Raw genomic sequence first — 19,236 nt, forward strand, 5'->3', positions numbered from 1 at the left:
AGGCTCTTGATTTTGGCTCAGGTCATGATCCCAGGGTCATGGGATTGAGCCCTGTGTTGGGCTCTGTGCTGAGCCTGGAGCCTGCTTGGGATTTCCTCTCTCCTTTGGCCCCTCTCCCCTGCTGGCTTGCGCAAATGCTCTCGCTTTTAAAAACAAAACAAACAAACAAAAAAAGGCAGACAGAAAACAAGGTTCAAAACAAAACAAGCACTACACTGTATTAAAAATACCTCCACAGTTTTTGCTGCTTGAGAAGTATTCTCCCTGTTTGAGGATTCACATGCCTTGGGTGGCTGGACATGTACTTGCATCCTGTTCTGAAGTAAGGAGAAGGGAGAAGGAATTAAAACAAAGCCTCTGAGTTTATCGTGTAGGAGATGTGGGGAATCTGGCTTCATAGGAACTCACTTCCCACATACTTACCATTTCCCAAAGGACCCCACCCTCCCTGACACTTACAACATTTATATAGTGAGTAATCCTTCCCTCTGCCGCTGAAATGAAAGCATTTATAATGGTTATAGCACTTGTTTTTCTGAACCTTAAAAATAGCTTTAAAATTTTTTTTTTAGCACTTATTTATTTTGGAGAAACAGCACAAGCAAGGGAGGGGCAGAGAGAGAGGGAGACACAGAATCTGAAGCAGGCTCTATCTAGGCTCTGAGCTGTCAGTCAGGACAGAGCCCAATGGAGGGCTCAAACCCATGAACCATGAGATCATGACTTTACCCGAAGTCGGACGCCTAACTGACTGAGCCACCCAGGCCCCCCGAAAATAGCTTTTAAAGGCAAAACTATGGAGGCGGTAAAAAAAAAAAAAAATCAGTGGTTTCCCAGAGTTGTAGTAGGGAGAGAGAGATAAATAAACAGAATATAGAGGATTTTTAGGACAGTGAAACTATTCTATATGATACTATGGTGGATACATATTATTATACATTTTTCAAAACCCATGGAATATGTGACACAAGACTGAACCTTAATGTAAACTATGGACTTTGGGTGATAGTGACATGTTAATGTACATTCATTGATTGTACACTCTGGTATAGGATGTTGATGAGGTAGAAAGGCTGTGTGAGGGCAAGGGGTACATGTAAACTCTGTACTTTGTTTTTTTATGTTTATTTTGAGAGAGCATGTGTGCACCGGCACATGGGGGCTGGTTGGGGAGGGACAGAGAAAGAAGGAGAGGGAGAATTCCCAGCAGGCTCCACGATGTCAGCACAGAGCCGACCTGGGGCTCAATCCCCTAACTGTGAGATCATAGACCTGAGTCAAAATCAAGAGTCCGAAGTTTAGCCAACTGAGTCATCCAACGGCCCTATGAACTCTGTACTTTCTGCTCAGTTTTGCTGTGAACCTAAAATTGCTCTAAAGAGTAAAGTCTATTTTTAAAGATAGAAATGACCTACCAAGCCACACACACAAAAGGCCTATATGTTCTTTATCTTTTAGAAGTCTGTGCTAAAATACCTCTGAATGAAATGATGCATCCAAATTTGCCTCATACACAGGGGCAGGATGTATGGGAAAATAGATGAAATAAGATTAGCCATGAGTTAATAATTGAAGCTGAGTGAAGGGCACATGGGACTTCATTTTACATTTCTGGCAGTATTTGTTTTAACTTTTTCCATAATAAAAAAGTGGTTTTTTTTAATTAATGCTAAGTCATCATCTTAATATTTAGCTGCGAAGATTTTTCATTTTGGAAATCTATTAGTAGTTCTAGTGTTACTCTCCTTATTTAACACTTTGAAAGCACCTACACACCCCTTTGAGAAAGACCCTTTATTTTTTAGAACAGCTTTATCGAGGTATAATTGGCATTCAGTAAACTACCCATATTTAAAGTATGCGATTTGATAAGTTTTGACATGTGAATATATCCTTGAAACAACCACCACAGTCAGTGAACTTAATCACCCTCAGAGTTCCTCGTGTTCCTTTGCAGTCTTTGCCTCTTGCCTCTCCACAGCTACTCCTCATCCCCAGGCAAGTACTGATCAAATTTTTGTCACTATACTCTAGTTTTCACTTCCTAGACTTTTGTACAGATGAGATCATACAGTACATACTTTTTTGTCTGGCTTCTTTTTCTTTTCTTTATTTTTAAATACTTATTTTTGAGAGAGAGCAAGCGGGGGAGGGACAGAGAGGGGGACAGAGGTTCTGAAGTGGGCTCTTCACTGATAGCAGAGAGCCCAAAGCAAGGCTCAAACTTAGGGAACTATGAGATCATGACTTGAGCTGAAGTTGGATGCTTCGGTGGATGCTTGGTGGCCAACTGAGCCACCTAGGTGCTTTTCTTTCCTTTCTTTTTTTTTTTTTTTTTTTTTTAATTTTTTTAACATTTATTCATTTTTGAAAGGCAGAGAGAGAGCGCGAACGGGGGAGGGGCAGAGAGAGAGGGAGACACAGAAACAGAAGCAGGCTCCAGGCTCCGAGCTGTCAGCACAGAGCCCGACGCGGGGCTCGAACTCACGGACCGCGAGATCACAACCTGAGCCAAAGTCAGCCGCTTAACCGACTGAGCCACCCAGGCGCCCCGTTTTTATTTTCTTAACAGTGTTTTTTGAGAAGTGGAACTATGTCGGTTTAGATACTGATGAAATCTTTTGTATCAGTTTTTTGCTTTGTAGACCTTTTTTTGGGTGTCATATCTAAAACATCTTTGCTTAACTCAGGTTCTCAAAAGTTTGTATGTTTTCTTCCGGAAACTTGACAGTTTTAGGTTTTATATTTAAGTCTGTATAGTATAATTTTTTTGTACATCATATGAGATATGGAAAAAGTTCGTTTTTCTCCATTTGGATTTCCAATTGTTTCAGTACCATTTGTTGAAAAATTCTCCACCAAATTGCCTTTGTACCTTTGGCAAAAATCAATTGTCTAAATATGTATCTTTTTATTTCTGGACTTTCTGGTCTGTTCTGTTGGTCTATTTGTCGGTCTTTGTGCCACTACATTTTCTTGATTATTGTAACTGTATAAGAAGTCTTGAAATCGGGGCGCCTGGGTGGCGCAGTCGGTTAAGCGTCCGACTTCAGCCAGGTCACGATCTCGCGGTCCGTGAGTTCGAGCCCCGCGTCAGGCTCTGGGCTGATGGCTCGGAGCCTGGAGCCTGTTTCCGATTCTGTGTCTCCCTCTCTCTCTGCCCCTCCCCCGTTCATGCTCTGTCTCTCTCTGTCCCAAAAATAAATAAAAAACGTTGAAAAAAAAATTAAAAAAAAAAAAAAAAAAGAAGTCTTGAAATCAAATAGCATTAGTTCTCTAACTTTGCAAGTTGTTTCAGATAGCATAGGTCCTTTGTATTCCCATATGGATTTTGCAAGCGTTTCTACAAAAAAAAGCCTGCTGGAATTTTGACTGAGATTACATTGAATCTATAGATCAGCTGGGAGTGAAGTATTAGTATAATTGACACCTTAACAGTAATGAGTCTTGGAGAGCCTGGGTGACTAAGTTGGTTAAGCATCTGACTTCGGCTCAGGCATGATCTTATGGTTCATGGGTTTGATCCCAGCACAGATCCTGCTTGGGATTCTCTCTCTTTGTCTCTCTCTACCCCGTCCCTCACTCACGCTTTCTCTCTCTCTCAAAATAAATAAAATTAAAAAAAAAAAAAAAAAAAAAAAAGATGGGAATGCAAGCTGGTGCAGCCACTCTGGAAAACAGTATAGAGGTTCCTCAAAAAATTAAAAATAGAACTACCCTACAACCCACAATTGTACCAGTAGGCATTTATCCATGGGATAGAGGTGTGCTGTTTCGAAGGGACACATGCACCCCCATGTTTATAGCAGCACTATCAACAATAGCCAAAGTATGGAAAGAGCCCAAATGTCCATCCATGGATGAATGGATAAAGAAGATGTGGTATATATATACAATGGAGTATTACTCGCAATCAAAAAGAATGAAATCTTGCCATTTGCAACTACGTGGATGGAACTAGAGGGTATTGTGCTAAGTGAAATTTGTCAGAGAAAGACAAAAATCATATGACTTCCCTCATATGAGGACTTTAAGAGACAAAACAGATGAACATAAGGGAAGGGAAACAAAAATAATATAAAATCAGGGAGGGGGACAAAACAGAGGAGACTCATAAATATGGAGAACAAACTGAGGGTTACTGGAGGGGTTGTGGGAGGGGGAATGGGTTAAACGGGTAAGGGGCACTAAGGAATCTACTCCTGAAATCATTGTTGCACTATATGCTAATTTGGATGTAAATTAAAAATAAAGAATTAAAAAATTAAAAGAAACAATCATGAGCCTTTCAATCCATGAACACAACGTATCCATACATTTATTTAGGTCTTTAAAATTTTTTTAAAAAATTTTTTTATGTTTAGTTTTGAGAGAGAGAGAGGGAGACACAATCTGAAATAGGCTCCAGGCTCGGAGCTGTCAGCACAGAGCCCAATGTGGGGCTCGAACTCATGAGCCACGAGATCACAACCTGAGCAGGAGTTGAACACTTAACTAACTGAGCCACCCAGGCACCCTCCCAAAAACATTTTTTTTTTTTAAGTTGTGGTAAATAATATATAACAAAATTTAAAACTTACTATCTTAGCCATTTTTAAGTGTCCCGTTCAGTAGTGTTAACTGTACTCACACTGTGGTGCAACAGAGCTCTACAAATTTTTCAACTTGTAAAACTGAAACTCTACACACTGAAGAACAACTCCTCGTTTCCCTCTTCCCCCAGTGCCTGGCAATCGCAATTATGCTTTCTGTTTTTTTGAGTTGATACTTGATACTTCAACAAGTAGAATTGTACAACATTTGTCTTTTTGTGACTTGTTTCACTTAGTATAATGTCCTCAGAGTTTCATCCATGTTTTAACATGTGACAAGATTTCCTTCTCTTTTAAGGCTGAATAATATTCCATTATACATATGTACCACATTTTCTTTATCTGTTGATGGACATTTGAGTAGCTCTCCCTTGGCTATTGTGAATAATGCTGCAGTGACCACTGGTGTGCAAATATCTCTTTAAGATATTGCTTTCAATTATTTTGGATATATACCCAGAAGTAGGGTTGCTGGACCATATGATATTTCTGTTTTTAATCTTTTGTCTATAAATGCCATGCCATTTTACCTTCCTACCCATAGTGCACAAGGGTTTCAGTTTCTCTGCATCCTAATATTTGTTACTGTTTTGTTAGTAGCCATCCTAATGGGTATAAGATGATATCTCATTGTAGTTTTGATTTGTATTTCTCTAATGATTAGTGATCTTGAACATCTTTTTTTTTTTTTTTTTTTTTTTTTTAAAGTTTATTTTTCAGGGAGAGGGCAGAAGCGGGAGAGGGTCAGGAGCACCCAGGTGGCTCAGTCAGTTGGGCGTCCGACTTCGGCCCAGGTCATGATCCTGCACTTCGTGGGTTCAAGCCCCGTGTCGGGCTCTGCTGACAGCTTAGAGCCTGGAGCCTGCTTCAGATTCTGTGTCTCGCTTCCTCTCTGCCCCTCCCCTGCTTGCATTCTGTCTTTCTGTTTCCCAGTAAATAAATAAATACTTAAAAAAAAAAAAGCAGGGAGGGACAGAGAGAAGGAGAGACAGAATCCCAAGCAGGCTCTGCGCCTTCAGCCCAGAGCCCAATGTGGGGCTCGAACTCATGAACTGTGAGATCATGACCTGAGCCCAAACCAAGAGTCAGACACTCAACTGACTGCACCACCCAGGCACCCCAAAAGCTATTTTTTAATGTTTTATTTATTTTTGAAAGAGAGCGTGCGTGAGCGGGGAGGGGCAGAGAGAGGGAGACACAGAATCCAAAGCAGGCTCCAGGCTCTGAGCTGTCAACACAGAGCCCGATGCAGGGCTTGAACTCATGAACCGTGAATTCATGACCTGAGCCAAAGTTGGAAGCGTAACCGACTTAGCCACCCAGGTGCCCCTTGAACATCTTTTTATATGCTTGTTGGCCTTTTGTCTATGTTGTTTGGAGGAATGTCTGTTCAAGTCTTTTGCCCATTTTAAATGAGATTATTTGTTTTTTGTTGTCGTTGTGTTACATCCAAATATATTCTGGATATTTACCCTTTATCAGATACATGATTCGCAAATATTTTCTCCCATTCTGTGGTTCTTTTTTACTCTGTTGATTGTTTTTTTGATGCAAAGAAGTCTTAAAGTTTGATGTAGTCTCATTTTTCTGTATTTGCTCTTGCTCTTTAATTTCTCTGAGCAAATATTTTGTAGTTTTCAATGCACAAGTATATTTGGGGCTCCTCAAGATCATGCTCATGTTCAGTGATTAGCTAGAAGGCCTCACAGAACTCTGAAAAGCTATTATACTCACTGGTTATAGTTTATTATAGAGAAAGGATACAAATTAAAATTAGTGACAGAAAAATGCATGTAGGGCAGAGTCCAGGAGATACCAGGCACAAGCTTCCAGTTGTTTTCTCCCAGCGGAGTTGGAGGAGCAGTACTTAATTCTTCCAGGAACAGCATGTGACAACATGCAGAGTATTGCCAACCAGGAAGCTTACTTGAGCTTTGGTGTCCAGGAGTTTTATTGGCCGTTGATCATGTAGACATGACTGACCATAGTTCTCCAGCCCCTCCCAAGGTCAAGCAGATACCTTGTGGCCCAAGACTTCCACCACAGATCACATTGTTAGCAATGTGACCCAAAGCTTCATGTAAATAAAAACACTCTTAACAGGCAGGATATTCCAAAGGCTTAGAGGTTATCGCCCAGGAACTAGGCCAAATCTTTCTTTGGTATGTACAGGGGTTGGACACCCCTTGACCTGCTGAGTTCATCCTTTACAGTAGGCCTTTCACATCTTTTCATCTTTCAGGTCTCAGCTCAAATACCACTTCCTCAGGAAGATATTATCTGACCACATTATCTAAAAGTAGTCCCATCCCACGTATTTTTTATCACATCACCCTGTTATAGTACCATCCCACATTTATTACCTCTCTCCCCCTGTTTGAAATCAGTTCATGAGAACAAATACGTTATCTGTCCTTTGTCTCCTATATATCTGGCATTCACTTTTTTTTTTAATTTTTTTTTAACATTTATTTATTTTTGAGACAGAGGCAGAGCATGAATGGGGGAGGGGGAGAGAGAGGGGGAGACACAGAATCTGAAACAGGCTCCAGGCTCCGAGCTGTCAGCACAGAGCCCGACTCGGGGCTCGAACTCACAGACCGTGAGATCATGACCTGAGCCGAAGTCGGAAGCTTAACCGACCGAGCCACCCAGGCGCCCTGAGCATTCACTTTTTAAAAAATTAATTAGTAAGTGTAGTAATTATACCTAGAAACTAAAACAAAGTACCAAATATGGTTCTAAGTAGCATAAGCCAATGGCAAAGGATATGAATACTTAGTTAATAGAAAAAAAAATGCTCATCTTTCCTAATAATAAAAGAAATAGAAGTTAAAATTATACTGCGAGCCCATATTTAACCTATCAAATTGGTAAAAAGCCAAGCATTTCATAGTTTACTGTGTTGACAAGGGCTTGTTGAGATAGGAACTCTTCTATACTGTTGAGTCTTTAAATTGGCACAACCCGTAGGGAGGAGGATTTGGCAATTGTATCAGGACTTCAAATGTGTTTGTACTTTGACCCAGCAGTTTTACTTCAGGAAACTTACCTACAAATATGTTCCGCACATGTGAAACAACTTGCAGGGGGAATTCATTGTAGCAGTGTTTGTTAATGGCAAAAAGTTGGAAGGAAGTTAAATGTCCGTCTTTAGGGATTGGCCTAATAAATTATGATACATTCATACACTAGTTATGTAGCTGGTTTAAGTTTTTTTTTGTTTGTTTTTTTTTTCAAGGAATAAGGGTGTACTTTATGTACTGGTGTGTAAAAAAATCTCTAAGATCCGTAGTTAAGCAAAGAAATAAAAATACAGAGTGCATTTATTGTGCTACCATTTCTGTGTTAAGGCAGAATGAGAATATATATTGTGTTTGCTTGTATATACATAAAGAAACTTTGAAAGGATTTGCAGAGAACAATGACTGGTAACCTGGAGGATGAGACAACTAAGTAGAGAGTTACTGGGAGATTTTCTTATTTCTTATACTCTTTGACTTTAGAACCATGTGAAAGTTTTACTTGTTTAAATAAATTTTATTAAAAAAATTTAAAACCTATAGTCAGTTTTAAGAATAGTATCTGAGGTACTATAAAGAGGAAGGGTGCATTAGACAGTGCTCTAGCATCCCATATCAGCTTCAAGGGCAGGGCAGGGTGGGGTTGGCGTTCATTATAAACTGGAACATCCAGTTGAGTACTGTGAAAGAACATATTATGATTGCCTCTTTCATGCTAGACTTACCCAATTACACTGTTCATGGAGCCTAATAGGACAGCTGTGGTGCCCTAGAAAGAACAGATTTCAAAAGCAAGAGACTTCAATTTGATTCCTGCCTCTGCCGTTGGACTTGAGATTTTGAACAAATTGTTTTAGTGTTCATGTACCAAAATCTTTTTCAACATAGGAAAAGAATAAATGAAATGATGTGAGCATGTTTTGTAAATGATCAAATACTATATAGAGAGAGCTATTATTATTTGTATTTTAGGTTGTTGTTTTTTTTTTAATGTTTTATTTATTTTTGAGAGAGAGAGAGCAGGCTGGGGAGGGGCAGAGAGGGAGATAGAGAATCTGAAACCAAGAGGGCTCTGCACTGACAGCAACAAGTCTGATGTGGGTCTCTAACTCAGAACCTCAAGATCATGACCTGAGCCAAAGTTGGACGCAACAGACTAAGCCCCCTAGGCACCCATATTTGTATTTTAGTTTATACTGCACATTAATCGACCCATTAAGTTGGTTATAATTGTATTGCTGAACACTAGTCACAAACATAACATTCTTATCAGCATATGACTTCACCCCCTTTAGAGAAAATAGAAATATGAATTCCCTCAACTCTTTGCTCCTCAGCTACCTGTCACACTGTGTCCCTGTCTTCCCGAGCCTTCATTTCCTTCCTACTGGACTTGGCCACTCCAGTGATGTGTGTTCAGCAAAAATTATCTTTCTTGTTGAGTGGTATATGTATTTCTACCTTTGGTGCTTTGGAATAGTTTCCTTCCCATTCCTCATAGGGTTTGAGAGTCTTCATAAATACTTTCTCTGTGAGGTCAAAGAGTTACTTCCTGACCTCCAGGCTGAAGTAGAGGGCATCAGTTCCTTTGTAAGGCCAACTCCTCGATCCTTTTGTTCCCCCCCATTTATCCCCTACCCTATTCCCTGGCTTATATCATCAGTCTCTTCCACTAGTCCTAACTCTGTACTGTGACTTGATAAGTACATTCAAATCTCTAACACCCCTAAAATGTTTTCAAATGTGAATCCCTTCTGTTGTCACATCTTTTAAAAATTTTTTTGCTTCAAAGAAAGATTGCCTTTAATTTCTCAGTTTCCATTCATTCCCCAGTTTATTATGATTTATGATCTGACTTCCCTCTTAACTTTATTACTTTTGTAAAAATATTGGCCAACTTCCTGCTGCTAAATTCGGTGGCTTATGAAAAGCCTCATACAGTCTCATACAGCCTGACTGTCTCAGTCTCAGTCTCATACAGCCTGACTGTTGATGACACCTCTGAAATGTACTTCTCCTTTGGCTTCTGTGATGTTCTGTGATGTATTGGTTCCTCGAATTTCTGGGTTCCTGGGTTCCTCTCCCCTATTCTTTTTTTTGTTTTTTAACGTAGCATTCTTTTTTTCTTTAATACTTATTTACTTTGAGAGAGCAAGAGTCAGAGTGTGCACAAACAGGGGAGGAGCAGAGGAGGAGCAGGAGAGAATCCCAAGCAGGCTCCGCACTGCCAGCACAGAGCCCGATGTGGGGCTTGAAAACCCACCAGCAGTGCGAGCGTGGCCTGAGCTGAAATCAAGAGTCAGACACTTAACTGACTGAGCCGCCCAGGCTCCCCCCTATTCTCTTAATCTCTTTGGCTGGTTTTTCTCCTATCACCTGCTGCTGAAGTTTAGAGGTTATTCACTTCTCTCCTTGGTCGTCATCCCCCTTTGTCTGCCCCCCCCCCCCCCCCCCCCCGTTGCATCCGTTGCATTACATAATCACCAGCAAGTCCATACTGTTCCTGCTTTCCATCTATACACTGTCCCTGAGATTTCATCCATTTACATAACTATAGAAACTAATGACTTCCCCCAACTCCCTTCTGAGCTTGGAATTTTTTTTTTAACTTTTTTTTTGAGTTTATTTATTTTGAGAGAGAGCGTGTGATCAAGGTAGCGGCAGAGAGGGGAGAGAGAATCCCAAGCAGCCTCTGCACTGTCGCAGAGCCTGATGAGGGGCTCGAACTCAAACCTGAGCCGAAATCAAGAGTCAGACATTCAACTGATTGTCACGCAGGTGCCCTTGGGCTTGGTATTCTTAACTACCCTTGGACTTTGCTGCCTGGTTGCAGGTGCCTCACATAAACCTATCTTTCCTCCAGCCTGCCCATCTTCTTGTGTTCCTTGCTCTGTTAGTGCCATTACCACCTTCCTAGTCCCTTATGCTAGGAACCTCCAGGATCATCCTTGACTCCTTCCTGACCATCCACATGGAATTTGCCACAAAACCTGGTCAGTTCTGCTTCTGAAATACCTCTTATACATCTGTTTTTCGTCATCACTCTACCAGGTTTCTCCAAAATGAAACATAATCTAATGTGTCACTTCCTCAACCTTAACAATTTTTATGACTTTTTAAATTAATTTTTTAAAATTTATTTATGGTTGATGGGGGGTGGGAGGGAGGGGAGGGTGGGTGATGGGCATTGAGGAGGTCATCTTTTGGGATGAGCACTGGGTGTTGTATGGAAACCAATTTGACAATAAATTTCATATATTAAAAATAAATAAATAAAAATAAAAGACATGAAAGGAAAAAAACCTAAACCTAAAAATAAATAAAAATCCAAAAATAAATAAATAAATAAATAAATTTTATTTATTTATCTATTTATTTATTTATTTTTGAGAGAGCAGGGGAGAAAGAGAGAGAGGGAGCAAGAGCTAGGGAAGGGCAGAGAGAGAGAGGGAGACACAATCCGAAGCAGTCTCCAGACTCCCAGTTGTCAGCACAGAGCCCTACGTGGGGCTCGAACGCATAAACCGTGAGATCATGACCTGAGCTGAAGTTGACACTTAACTGACTGAGTTGCCCAGGCACCCCAGCAATTTTTATGACTTTTTATTGTCTACAGGACAAAGTCTAAAGACCTTGGGCATGGCAAATGAGGTTCTTTACAACCTGTTCCTAACCTTTTCCTGCAAGCAGCCCTGACAGACTGTTTCCCAGCCAGCTCAGGCGTACTCACTGGTTTTCTGTGTAGGCCTTGCTCTTTAACTTCACACCTCAGTCCCACAGTCATGTCTGCTTGGAGCCCGTTCACCTTCCATTCACCACAGTCACTCTTCTGCTCAGGAATTGTATCTTTACCTTGCCTTTCTTGACCGCATGGAATGATCAGTCCTGCAGCACTTTGTTCATGTCTCTGTTGTAATAGTTATCCTGTATTAAAGCTAACTTTATGATCTTTTTGAGGACAGCATCTAGATCTTTTTAATTTCAGTATTGCCACAGTATAGTACCTAGAATATAGAATTTTGATAATTACTTATGGGATGAATATATCCAAATAAAGTAAAAGAGAACTCAGCCCACACTGAGTCTGCAGAGCTCCCATGTTGTCTTGTGAACAGCACATTGAGAGGTTGTTAAGAGCTTGTTTTCTGGGGGGCTCCTGGGTGGCTCAGTCAGTTGGGCGTCTGGCTTGGGCCAGGTCATGATCTCGTGGCTCATGGGTTCAAGCCCCATGCTGGGCTCTGTGCTGTTTGCTCAGAGCCTGGAGCCTGCTTCAGATTCTGTGTCTCTGTCTCTCTGCCCCTGCCCACTCATGCGCGCGCGCTCTCGCTCTCTCTCTCTCTCTCTCTCTCTCAAAAATGAAAATAAAAAAAAAATTTTTAAAGAGCTTGATATCTGTAGTTGGGCATGCCTGCGTTCAAACCCTCTCTGTAATGCTTCCTAGCTATGGCCATTCCCCTGTCTATAAAGTGGTGATGACGAGAGGCTGTGAGAATTTAACATAAAGCACACATCACAATCTCCAGTACATTGTAATAATGTTAAGCTGTTATTAAGATTATAATGTATTTTTAATGAATAACAGTAATACTTAGTCAAAAACAAGGTAAAGGTGGCATGTTCTCACATGATTTTCCCAAGAGAACCTGTTCTTTCTTTATTTTGAGAGAGAGAGAGAGCACACGTGTGCATATGTGCAAGCAGGGAAGGGGCAGAGAAAGAGGGAGAGGGAGGATCTTAAGCAGGCTCCACACATGGGGCTTAATCCCACACCCATGAGATCAATCCCATGACTGTAAGATCATGACCTGAGCCAAAATCAAGAGTTGGTCACTCAACAGACTGAGCCACCTAGGTGCCCCTAAGAGAACCTGTTGTTGTTGTTGTTGTTGTTGTTCTTCTTCTTCTTTTTTTTTAAGCGTATTTGTATATTTGGAGAGAGACTGACACAGTGTGGGTAGGGGAGGGGCAGAGAGAGAGAGAGAGAGAGAGAGAGAGAGAGAGAGAGAGAATCCCAAGTAGGCTCCAAACTACCATCACAGAACCTGATGTGGGGCTTGAACCCACGAGCCGTGAGATCATGACCTGATCTGAAACCAAAAGTAGGGTGCTTAAACCAAGCGGATTATGTTTTACCAGCAACAGTGACTATCAGTCTGCTTTCATCTCCTATTCTGTACTTATCTGGGAAGAGGAGTGTTGTTCTTTTTCTCCTATTATTTATTATTTTTATTACTGTTGTTAATACTCTTGGTATCCACTCTCACCTTTACAAAAACTGAGTTTTAGATGTGAACAGTGATAAGCGAAGTAAGACAGAGAAAGACAAGTATGTGGAACTTAAGAAACAAAATGGTATGAACATAGGGGAAGGGAAGGAAGAATAAAATGTGATAAAAACAGAGAGGCAAACCATATTAGCCTCTTAAATACAGACAAGAAATGGGTTACTAGAGGGGAGGTCTGTGGGGGGATGGGCTAAATGGGTGACGGGTATTAAGGAGGGTGCTGTTGGGATGAGCTCTGGGTGCTGTATGTAAGTGATGAATCACTGGTTTCTACTCCGGAAACCAATACTGCACTGTATGTTAACTAACTTGAATTTAAATTTAAAAATATATGAACAATGATAACAAAAAGGAAGTTGAACTTGAAGAGGAAGAAAGGGTAAACCCAGGACAAGGATGAAAATAGTGTTTGGATTAAGAGACTGAGGAAAGTAGAATCTAAGGAAGGTTCTAGTTTTATTCTGTCATTCATCAAATATTTATTTCCCTCTAATACAGGCAAGGTGAGGGGTATCAGAATTGTATAAGGCCTAATTTTATCTCTCTCTAAAGATTTTTAAAAATCCTTTAAATAATTTTTGTACACTTTTTTAAATGTTTATTTTGAGAGAGAGAACACAGTGGGGGAGAGTCAGAGAGAGAGGGAGACAGAATCTGAAGCAGGCTCCAGGCTCTGAGCTCAGCACAGAACCCAATGCAGGGCTGTAACTCATAAACCATAAGATCATTACGTGAGCCAAAGTCAGACGCCCAGCTGACTGAGCCACCCACATGCCCCTAAGTAAATTTTTTGAGAGAATTGTAGATTTACATGAAATTGTAAGAAATAGATCCCTTGTATATCACTATAAGGATTTTGTTTATTTTTTAACTTTTTTTAACGTTTTATTTTTGAGAGACAGAGCGCAAGCAGGGGTGGGGCAAAGAGAGAGGGAGATAGAATCCAAATCAGGCTTCAGGGTCTGAACTGTCAGCACAGAGCCCGATACTGGGTTTGAACCCATAGATATGAGATCATGACTTGAGTCAAAGTCGGACGCTCAACTGACTGAGCCACCCAGGTGCCCCCAGCACAGGGATTTTAAATCTTATTAATAATGAAGGTGAAGGGTGCCTGCCTGGCTCAGCGGTGGAGCATGCTACTCTTGATCTCCGGGTCATGAGTTTGAGCCCCACATTGGGTGTAGAGCTTACTTAAAATTAAGAAGGTGAGACAGTTCCTTGTAAAACTGGTATGAAAGAAACCTCAGATAGAAAGCACTTTATAATTTTGAGAAAGGTGAGATTACTGTGCTTGTAAGCGTTAGCAAATAAAGTTTTCATGCAGGTGTCAGTTTTTAAGCCAAACCTGAGAGGATGAGTACAATTGCTTTAGGTTGAGAATGGAAGGTGAGAATGAGGTAAACTAAGAGCCAGGTGAGAGAGAGGACCTGGGTTCCTTCACTGGTCAGTGGCGAATAAAATCTAGACTTTTAAACTGCACATCTCTTGTGAATTGATTCTTTTTGCCTCAGACTTTCAGAACTCAAGTATTGATGGGCCTCTTCTTAATCTCAGGTCTAATTGTTATGTTTTCTGTGTTTAATATAGAATACCTTGATTCTGGGGAGTCTGACTTACTGAAAATAGTTCCTCTTGTGCTTTTAGAATGACAGTAGAGAACGGCTTGAGCATAGCAGTGAAAGGCGGAGGCGTGGCAACCCTGAGCTATCTAACGGACGACCCCAGGGTAACTCACGGCAGGTGGTGGAACAAGATGAAGAAGAAGATGAAGAGCTGACGTTGAAATATGGCGCCAAACATGTGATCATGCTCTTTGTCCCGGTGACTCTCTGTATGGTGGTGGTCGTGGCTACCATCAAATCAGTCAGCTTCTATACCCGGAAGGATGGACAGCTGTATGTATGAGTGTTTTGTTTTATCATTCTCAAGGCTGATACGGCTTTTCTTCATTCTGTGTCATTATCACTTTTGTGGCCTCTGCTCTGAAGGGACACAAAGGCTAGAGAGTTCATTCTCTCTGACAGCCAGAAGCAGTTGAGATAATGAGGGGTGATTATTACTTGATGCTTTAAGTAGAGAAAATGAGAGCTACAGAATTTTATTTCATGTATGGTATCACTGGATGGAGCTGAATTTATTTGGAATTGAGCAGGTAAAGAATTGAATATTGATTTTTTTCCACCTCAGGGCCATTGGTCCCATTGTTCTACTGGAAGGTTCTTTCCTTTTCTGGCTTTTTAAAAAAATGTTTATTTGAGAGAGAGAGGGAGCATATGTGTGTGTGATTGGGGGAGGGGCAGAGAGAGAGGGAGAGAAAGAATCTCAAGCAGGCTCTGTGCTTGATCCCATGAATCGCAAGATCATCATGACGTGAGCCAAAACCGAGTCAGATGCTCAACCTATGGAGCCACCCAGGTGCTCCTCCTTTTTAACTTCGATGGATTAATTCCTCTCATCTTTCTCATCTTCCCTTAAATGTCTAAGTACTCAAAGATAATTGCCCTGATCCTCATAAGAGAATTAGGTCCTTCCTGATGTTCTTTCTCATAGCAGCCTGTTCTTTTTCACCTGTCACAAGATGCAAATCTGTTATTTATTTACAGTATTTAAAGCCTGGTTTCCTTCTATACTGTAAGGCTTATGAGGGCAACTAGTGTCCAGGGCTAGTTATGTAATAAATGCTCAGTAAAAAGTCGTTAAATGAAAGGATGAAGAATTAACACAAGCTGGCATTCTCTAGACTCTTGGGAGACTGTTGTGTTGATTCTCTGGTGCTGTTGGTACGGCCCCTTTGCCTTTAAGAAAAATGCTTTGATTCAGATTCACCTAGTTCTGTCTCAGGGACTCCCATTGGGCTCAAACAGAGTTTTAAGTGAATTTTGGAATTTGAAATTAGCGAACTGTGTGGTGTTCTGAAAGCCGAACTTGTAATGTTTTGGAAGAAACGCTAAGGTAATGAGTAAAGGGCAGGGATTGGAGACAGTAGCCAAAAGAGACTAGGTAATATTATCTGTATACGTTAGAGTTAGTTTGGGCTATATGTTATAGAACAAGGGTTAGTAAGCCGTGGTCCAAAGGACAGATCCTCCTGCCACCTGTTTTTATAAATAAACTTTTACTGAAACACAGCCATGTTCATTCATTTATATATTGTCTATGGCTGTCTTCATACTACAATGGCAGGGTTCAGTGGTTGGAACAGAGACCATATGGCAAAATTTAAAATATGTACTCTCTCGGGGTGCCTGGGTGGCTCAGTCAGTTGAGCATCCCGACTTTTGATATCAGCTCAGGTCATGATCCCAGGGTTGTGGGATCGAGTCCTGCATTGGGCTTTGTGCAGAGTGTGGAGTCTGCTTAAAATTCACTCTCTCTCTCTCTCTCTTCTCTTCTCTCTCTCTCTTCCTCTCTCTCTCTCTCTCTCCTCTCTCTTCCTCTCTCTCTCTTCCTCTCTCTCTCTCTCTCTCTCTTCCTCTCTCTCTCTCTCTCTCTCTCTCTTCCTCTCTCTCTCTCTCTCTCTCCCTCTCTCTCTCTCTCTCTCTCTCCTCTCTCTCTCTCTCTCTCCTCTCTCTCTCTCTTCTTCTTCTTCTTCCTCCTCCCCCTCCCCCCTCCTCCTCCCCCCCCTCCTCCCCCCCCTCCTCCTCCTCCTCATCCTCTTCCTCTTCCTCCTCCTCCCCCTCCCCCCTCTCCTCTCTCCCACCCATGCCTGCACTCTCTCTCTGTCTCTAAAATAAATAATGAAATAAAACAAAATTTAAAAAATGTGTACTCTCTAGTTCTTTACAGAAAGTTGCCTGACCCTGTTACAGGAAATGAAAACAACTGGTTTAAATGGTATACATATTTTATCTGTCTCCCAGAGAGTGGTATTGGGTACTCAGTCCAGATTGGTATAGTGACTTCACATTTTTCAAGGATTCAGTCTTCTTTCCTTTTCCTTTAGCTTCTATCATTTATGTTATTCAAGGTTCCTTATTGGTACTGGAGCTCTAGGCTTCAAATCAGACAACAGGAAGCAGGAAGGAGTGGCAGAGAAGAGGATATAAGACATCTCTCTCAGCAGAATTAACGCCTTTCTTAGAAGTTCAGCACAACATATCCGCTTATAACTCATTGGCCATATTTAGCTTCATGGCCACACCTAACTGTAAAGAAGTCAGAAAAAAGTCTTTTAGCTGGGAGCCTGAGCACCTGCAATAAAAGCATGTTTATGTGAATGAGAAACCAAGGGGAAGACGGATATATTATATCAGAACAGTTCCTATAGGTGAAAAAAAATAATTGTAAGCCACTGTATTATAAGCCCTCTTCCTCTGACAACTATTTGTAGCCTCGGTATATGGCAGAACCCAGTTCTTTAACAAATTGCTAATAAGCTATGGAGAAAGAACATTTGAGGAGTAATTATTTCAATATAAAGCATCCACTAGATGGAGCCAGTGTCTGGTTCACGGAAGTCCACCTCTCCATATTTTGGATATCTCTTTTTATCTTGAAGCACTTTATTTATTTATTTATTTGTTTATTTATTTATTATTTTCTGAAGTTTATTTTGAGAGAGAGACAGCAGGAGTCATGGAGGGGCAGAGAGAGAGGGAGAGAGAGAGAATCCCAAGCAGGTTCTGCACTGTCAGCACAGAGTCCAACGTGGGGCTTGATCTCATGAACCATGAGATCATGACCTGAGCTGAAACCAAGAGTCAGATGCTTAACCGACTGAGTCATCCAGGCGACCCTAAAGCACTTATTTTAAAGTATAGCTAATTTTCTTAGCTAAAATTCTTGGCTAGATTGCTGAGATGGAAAAAAGGTCACTTAAAGACACCAGTTTGAATCAAGGAAACAAGACAAGGAGAGGGTATGTGGTTTGACCTGGGGCTTTTGTGTTTTGTTTTATTACAGAATCTATACCCCATTCACAGAAGACACCGAGACCGTGGGGCAGAGAGCCCTACACTCAATTCTGAATGCTGCTATCATGATCAGCGTCATTGTTGTCATGACTATTCTCCTGGTGGTTCTGTATAAATACAGGTGCTATAAGGTGAGCGTGAGATATGGAGCTTTGGTTTCTACCATGTTCTTTTTGTGATTGGGTTTTCCTGTCTTATACAAAAGGGTCTTATGTTGTAGAACTGATTTGATTTTGAGTTTTAATTTTTTTTAAATTTTTAGTTTAACTATAAAAACTTAATTTTTAATTTTCAGATTTTCTTGAGTATAGGCCAGTAGAGCCTCCTTCAGACCCTGGTGTTAAACTCATTGGTGACTGGTTATATTCCCACTTCTGTATTGGGAGCCATCCATTCCCTTACTATCTCTCCTGCAGGAGCACTAGTTCTTTCCTTGGGAAATAAGGGCAGGGGAGATTGTGCGGAAAAGACACAGGCCCAACACTCCCAGCCTCTGCCCACTTAGCTCACCTGCTAGCTAAGGGATTCACTCTTGAATTTTTGCCACCTGGCACATATTTCAGATGTGTGCCTCAGAAAAATCACAAATTATTATAAGTCATGAGCCTTTAGGGTCTTTCTCAAAGAAAAGAAATGAATGATAACTTTCCAAATATTGAAGTCTACTCGATTTCCTTCTACTTATTTCTGTATATTCTTTAACATGGTTAAGATAAAATGTATAATCAGTATGTGTCCTTTCTTAACTTTTACTTTGGGATAAGTATTTTTCCATATTATAAATTCTCAGAAAATATGTCTAAAGGCTACATAACATTTGACTCAATGAGCGTATTGTAATTTACTTTCCCTAATCTCCCTGATGTTGGACATTTAAGTTTCCAGTTTTTTGCTATTCTAAACAATGAATGTCTTTGTGGAGCTTTTTCAGTTTTTCACATTATTTCCTTAGGGTAAAATCCTAGACACAGAATTTCAGGGATGAATTATCTACATATTTTTAACCATTATGGTGTGCAAAATTCCTTTTTCAAAATGATAGTATCAGTTTGTACTTAACACTAGTGGAGAATGAGAATGTCTTACCCTACATTTACCAGCATTGAATTTTAAAATTCTGTACTCATTTTTATAGATGAAACAAAATGCTTTAATTTGCATTTGGCTGGTATTTAGTAAGATCAAATACCTTTCCAGTGTTCACGAACTTTAAAATTATGCAGAATTTAACCTTGCTTGTTGAAAGTTTGAGTGGGTGGGAGTGTTAACCTAAGTGATGGCCATCTGTAGTCTTGACATTGTTAGCAAGTGGAAAAGATGGAAGACAGGTGTGTATGATGATGGCAAGTGTCATTAATACTCAGAAAACCAAAGAGCGAATGATGTAAACCCTTGCTGCAAAGCATTCTCCTCCCCGTTT

The 19,236-nt window shown here is 40.7% G+C and overlaps 1 protein-coding gene across 2 annotated transcripts in view; it reads left to right on the top strand.

Moving 5' to 3' along the window:
* The window catches only part of PSEN1 (presenilin 1), a 72,070-nt gene that overhangs the window by 19,456 nt on the left and 33,378 nt on the right, over positions 1–19,236 (top strand). For both annotated transcript variants that reach the window (XM_019427059.2, XM_019427061.2), the window contains exons 4-5: positions 14,548–14,798; positions 17,806–17,947. In XM_019427059.2, the coding sequence (XP_019282604.1) occupies positions 14,548–14,798; positions 17,806–17,947 (393 nt within the window). The remainder of the gene's footprint in view (positions 1–14,547; positions 14,799–17,805; positions 17,948–19,236) is intronic.

This window comes from Panthera pardus, unplaced genomic scaffold, assembly GCF_024362965.1.
Source record: "Panthera pardus isolate Hobbes unplaced genomic scaffold, ASM2436296v1 HiC_scaffold_24, whole genome shotgun sequence".
Taxonomy (NCBI): Eukaryota; Metazoa; Chordata; class Mammalia; order Carnivora; family Felidae; genus Panthera; species Panthera pardus.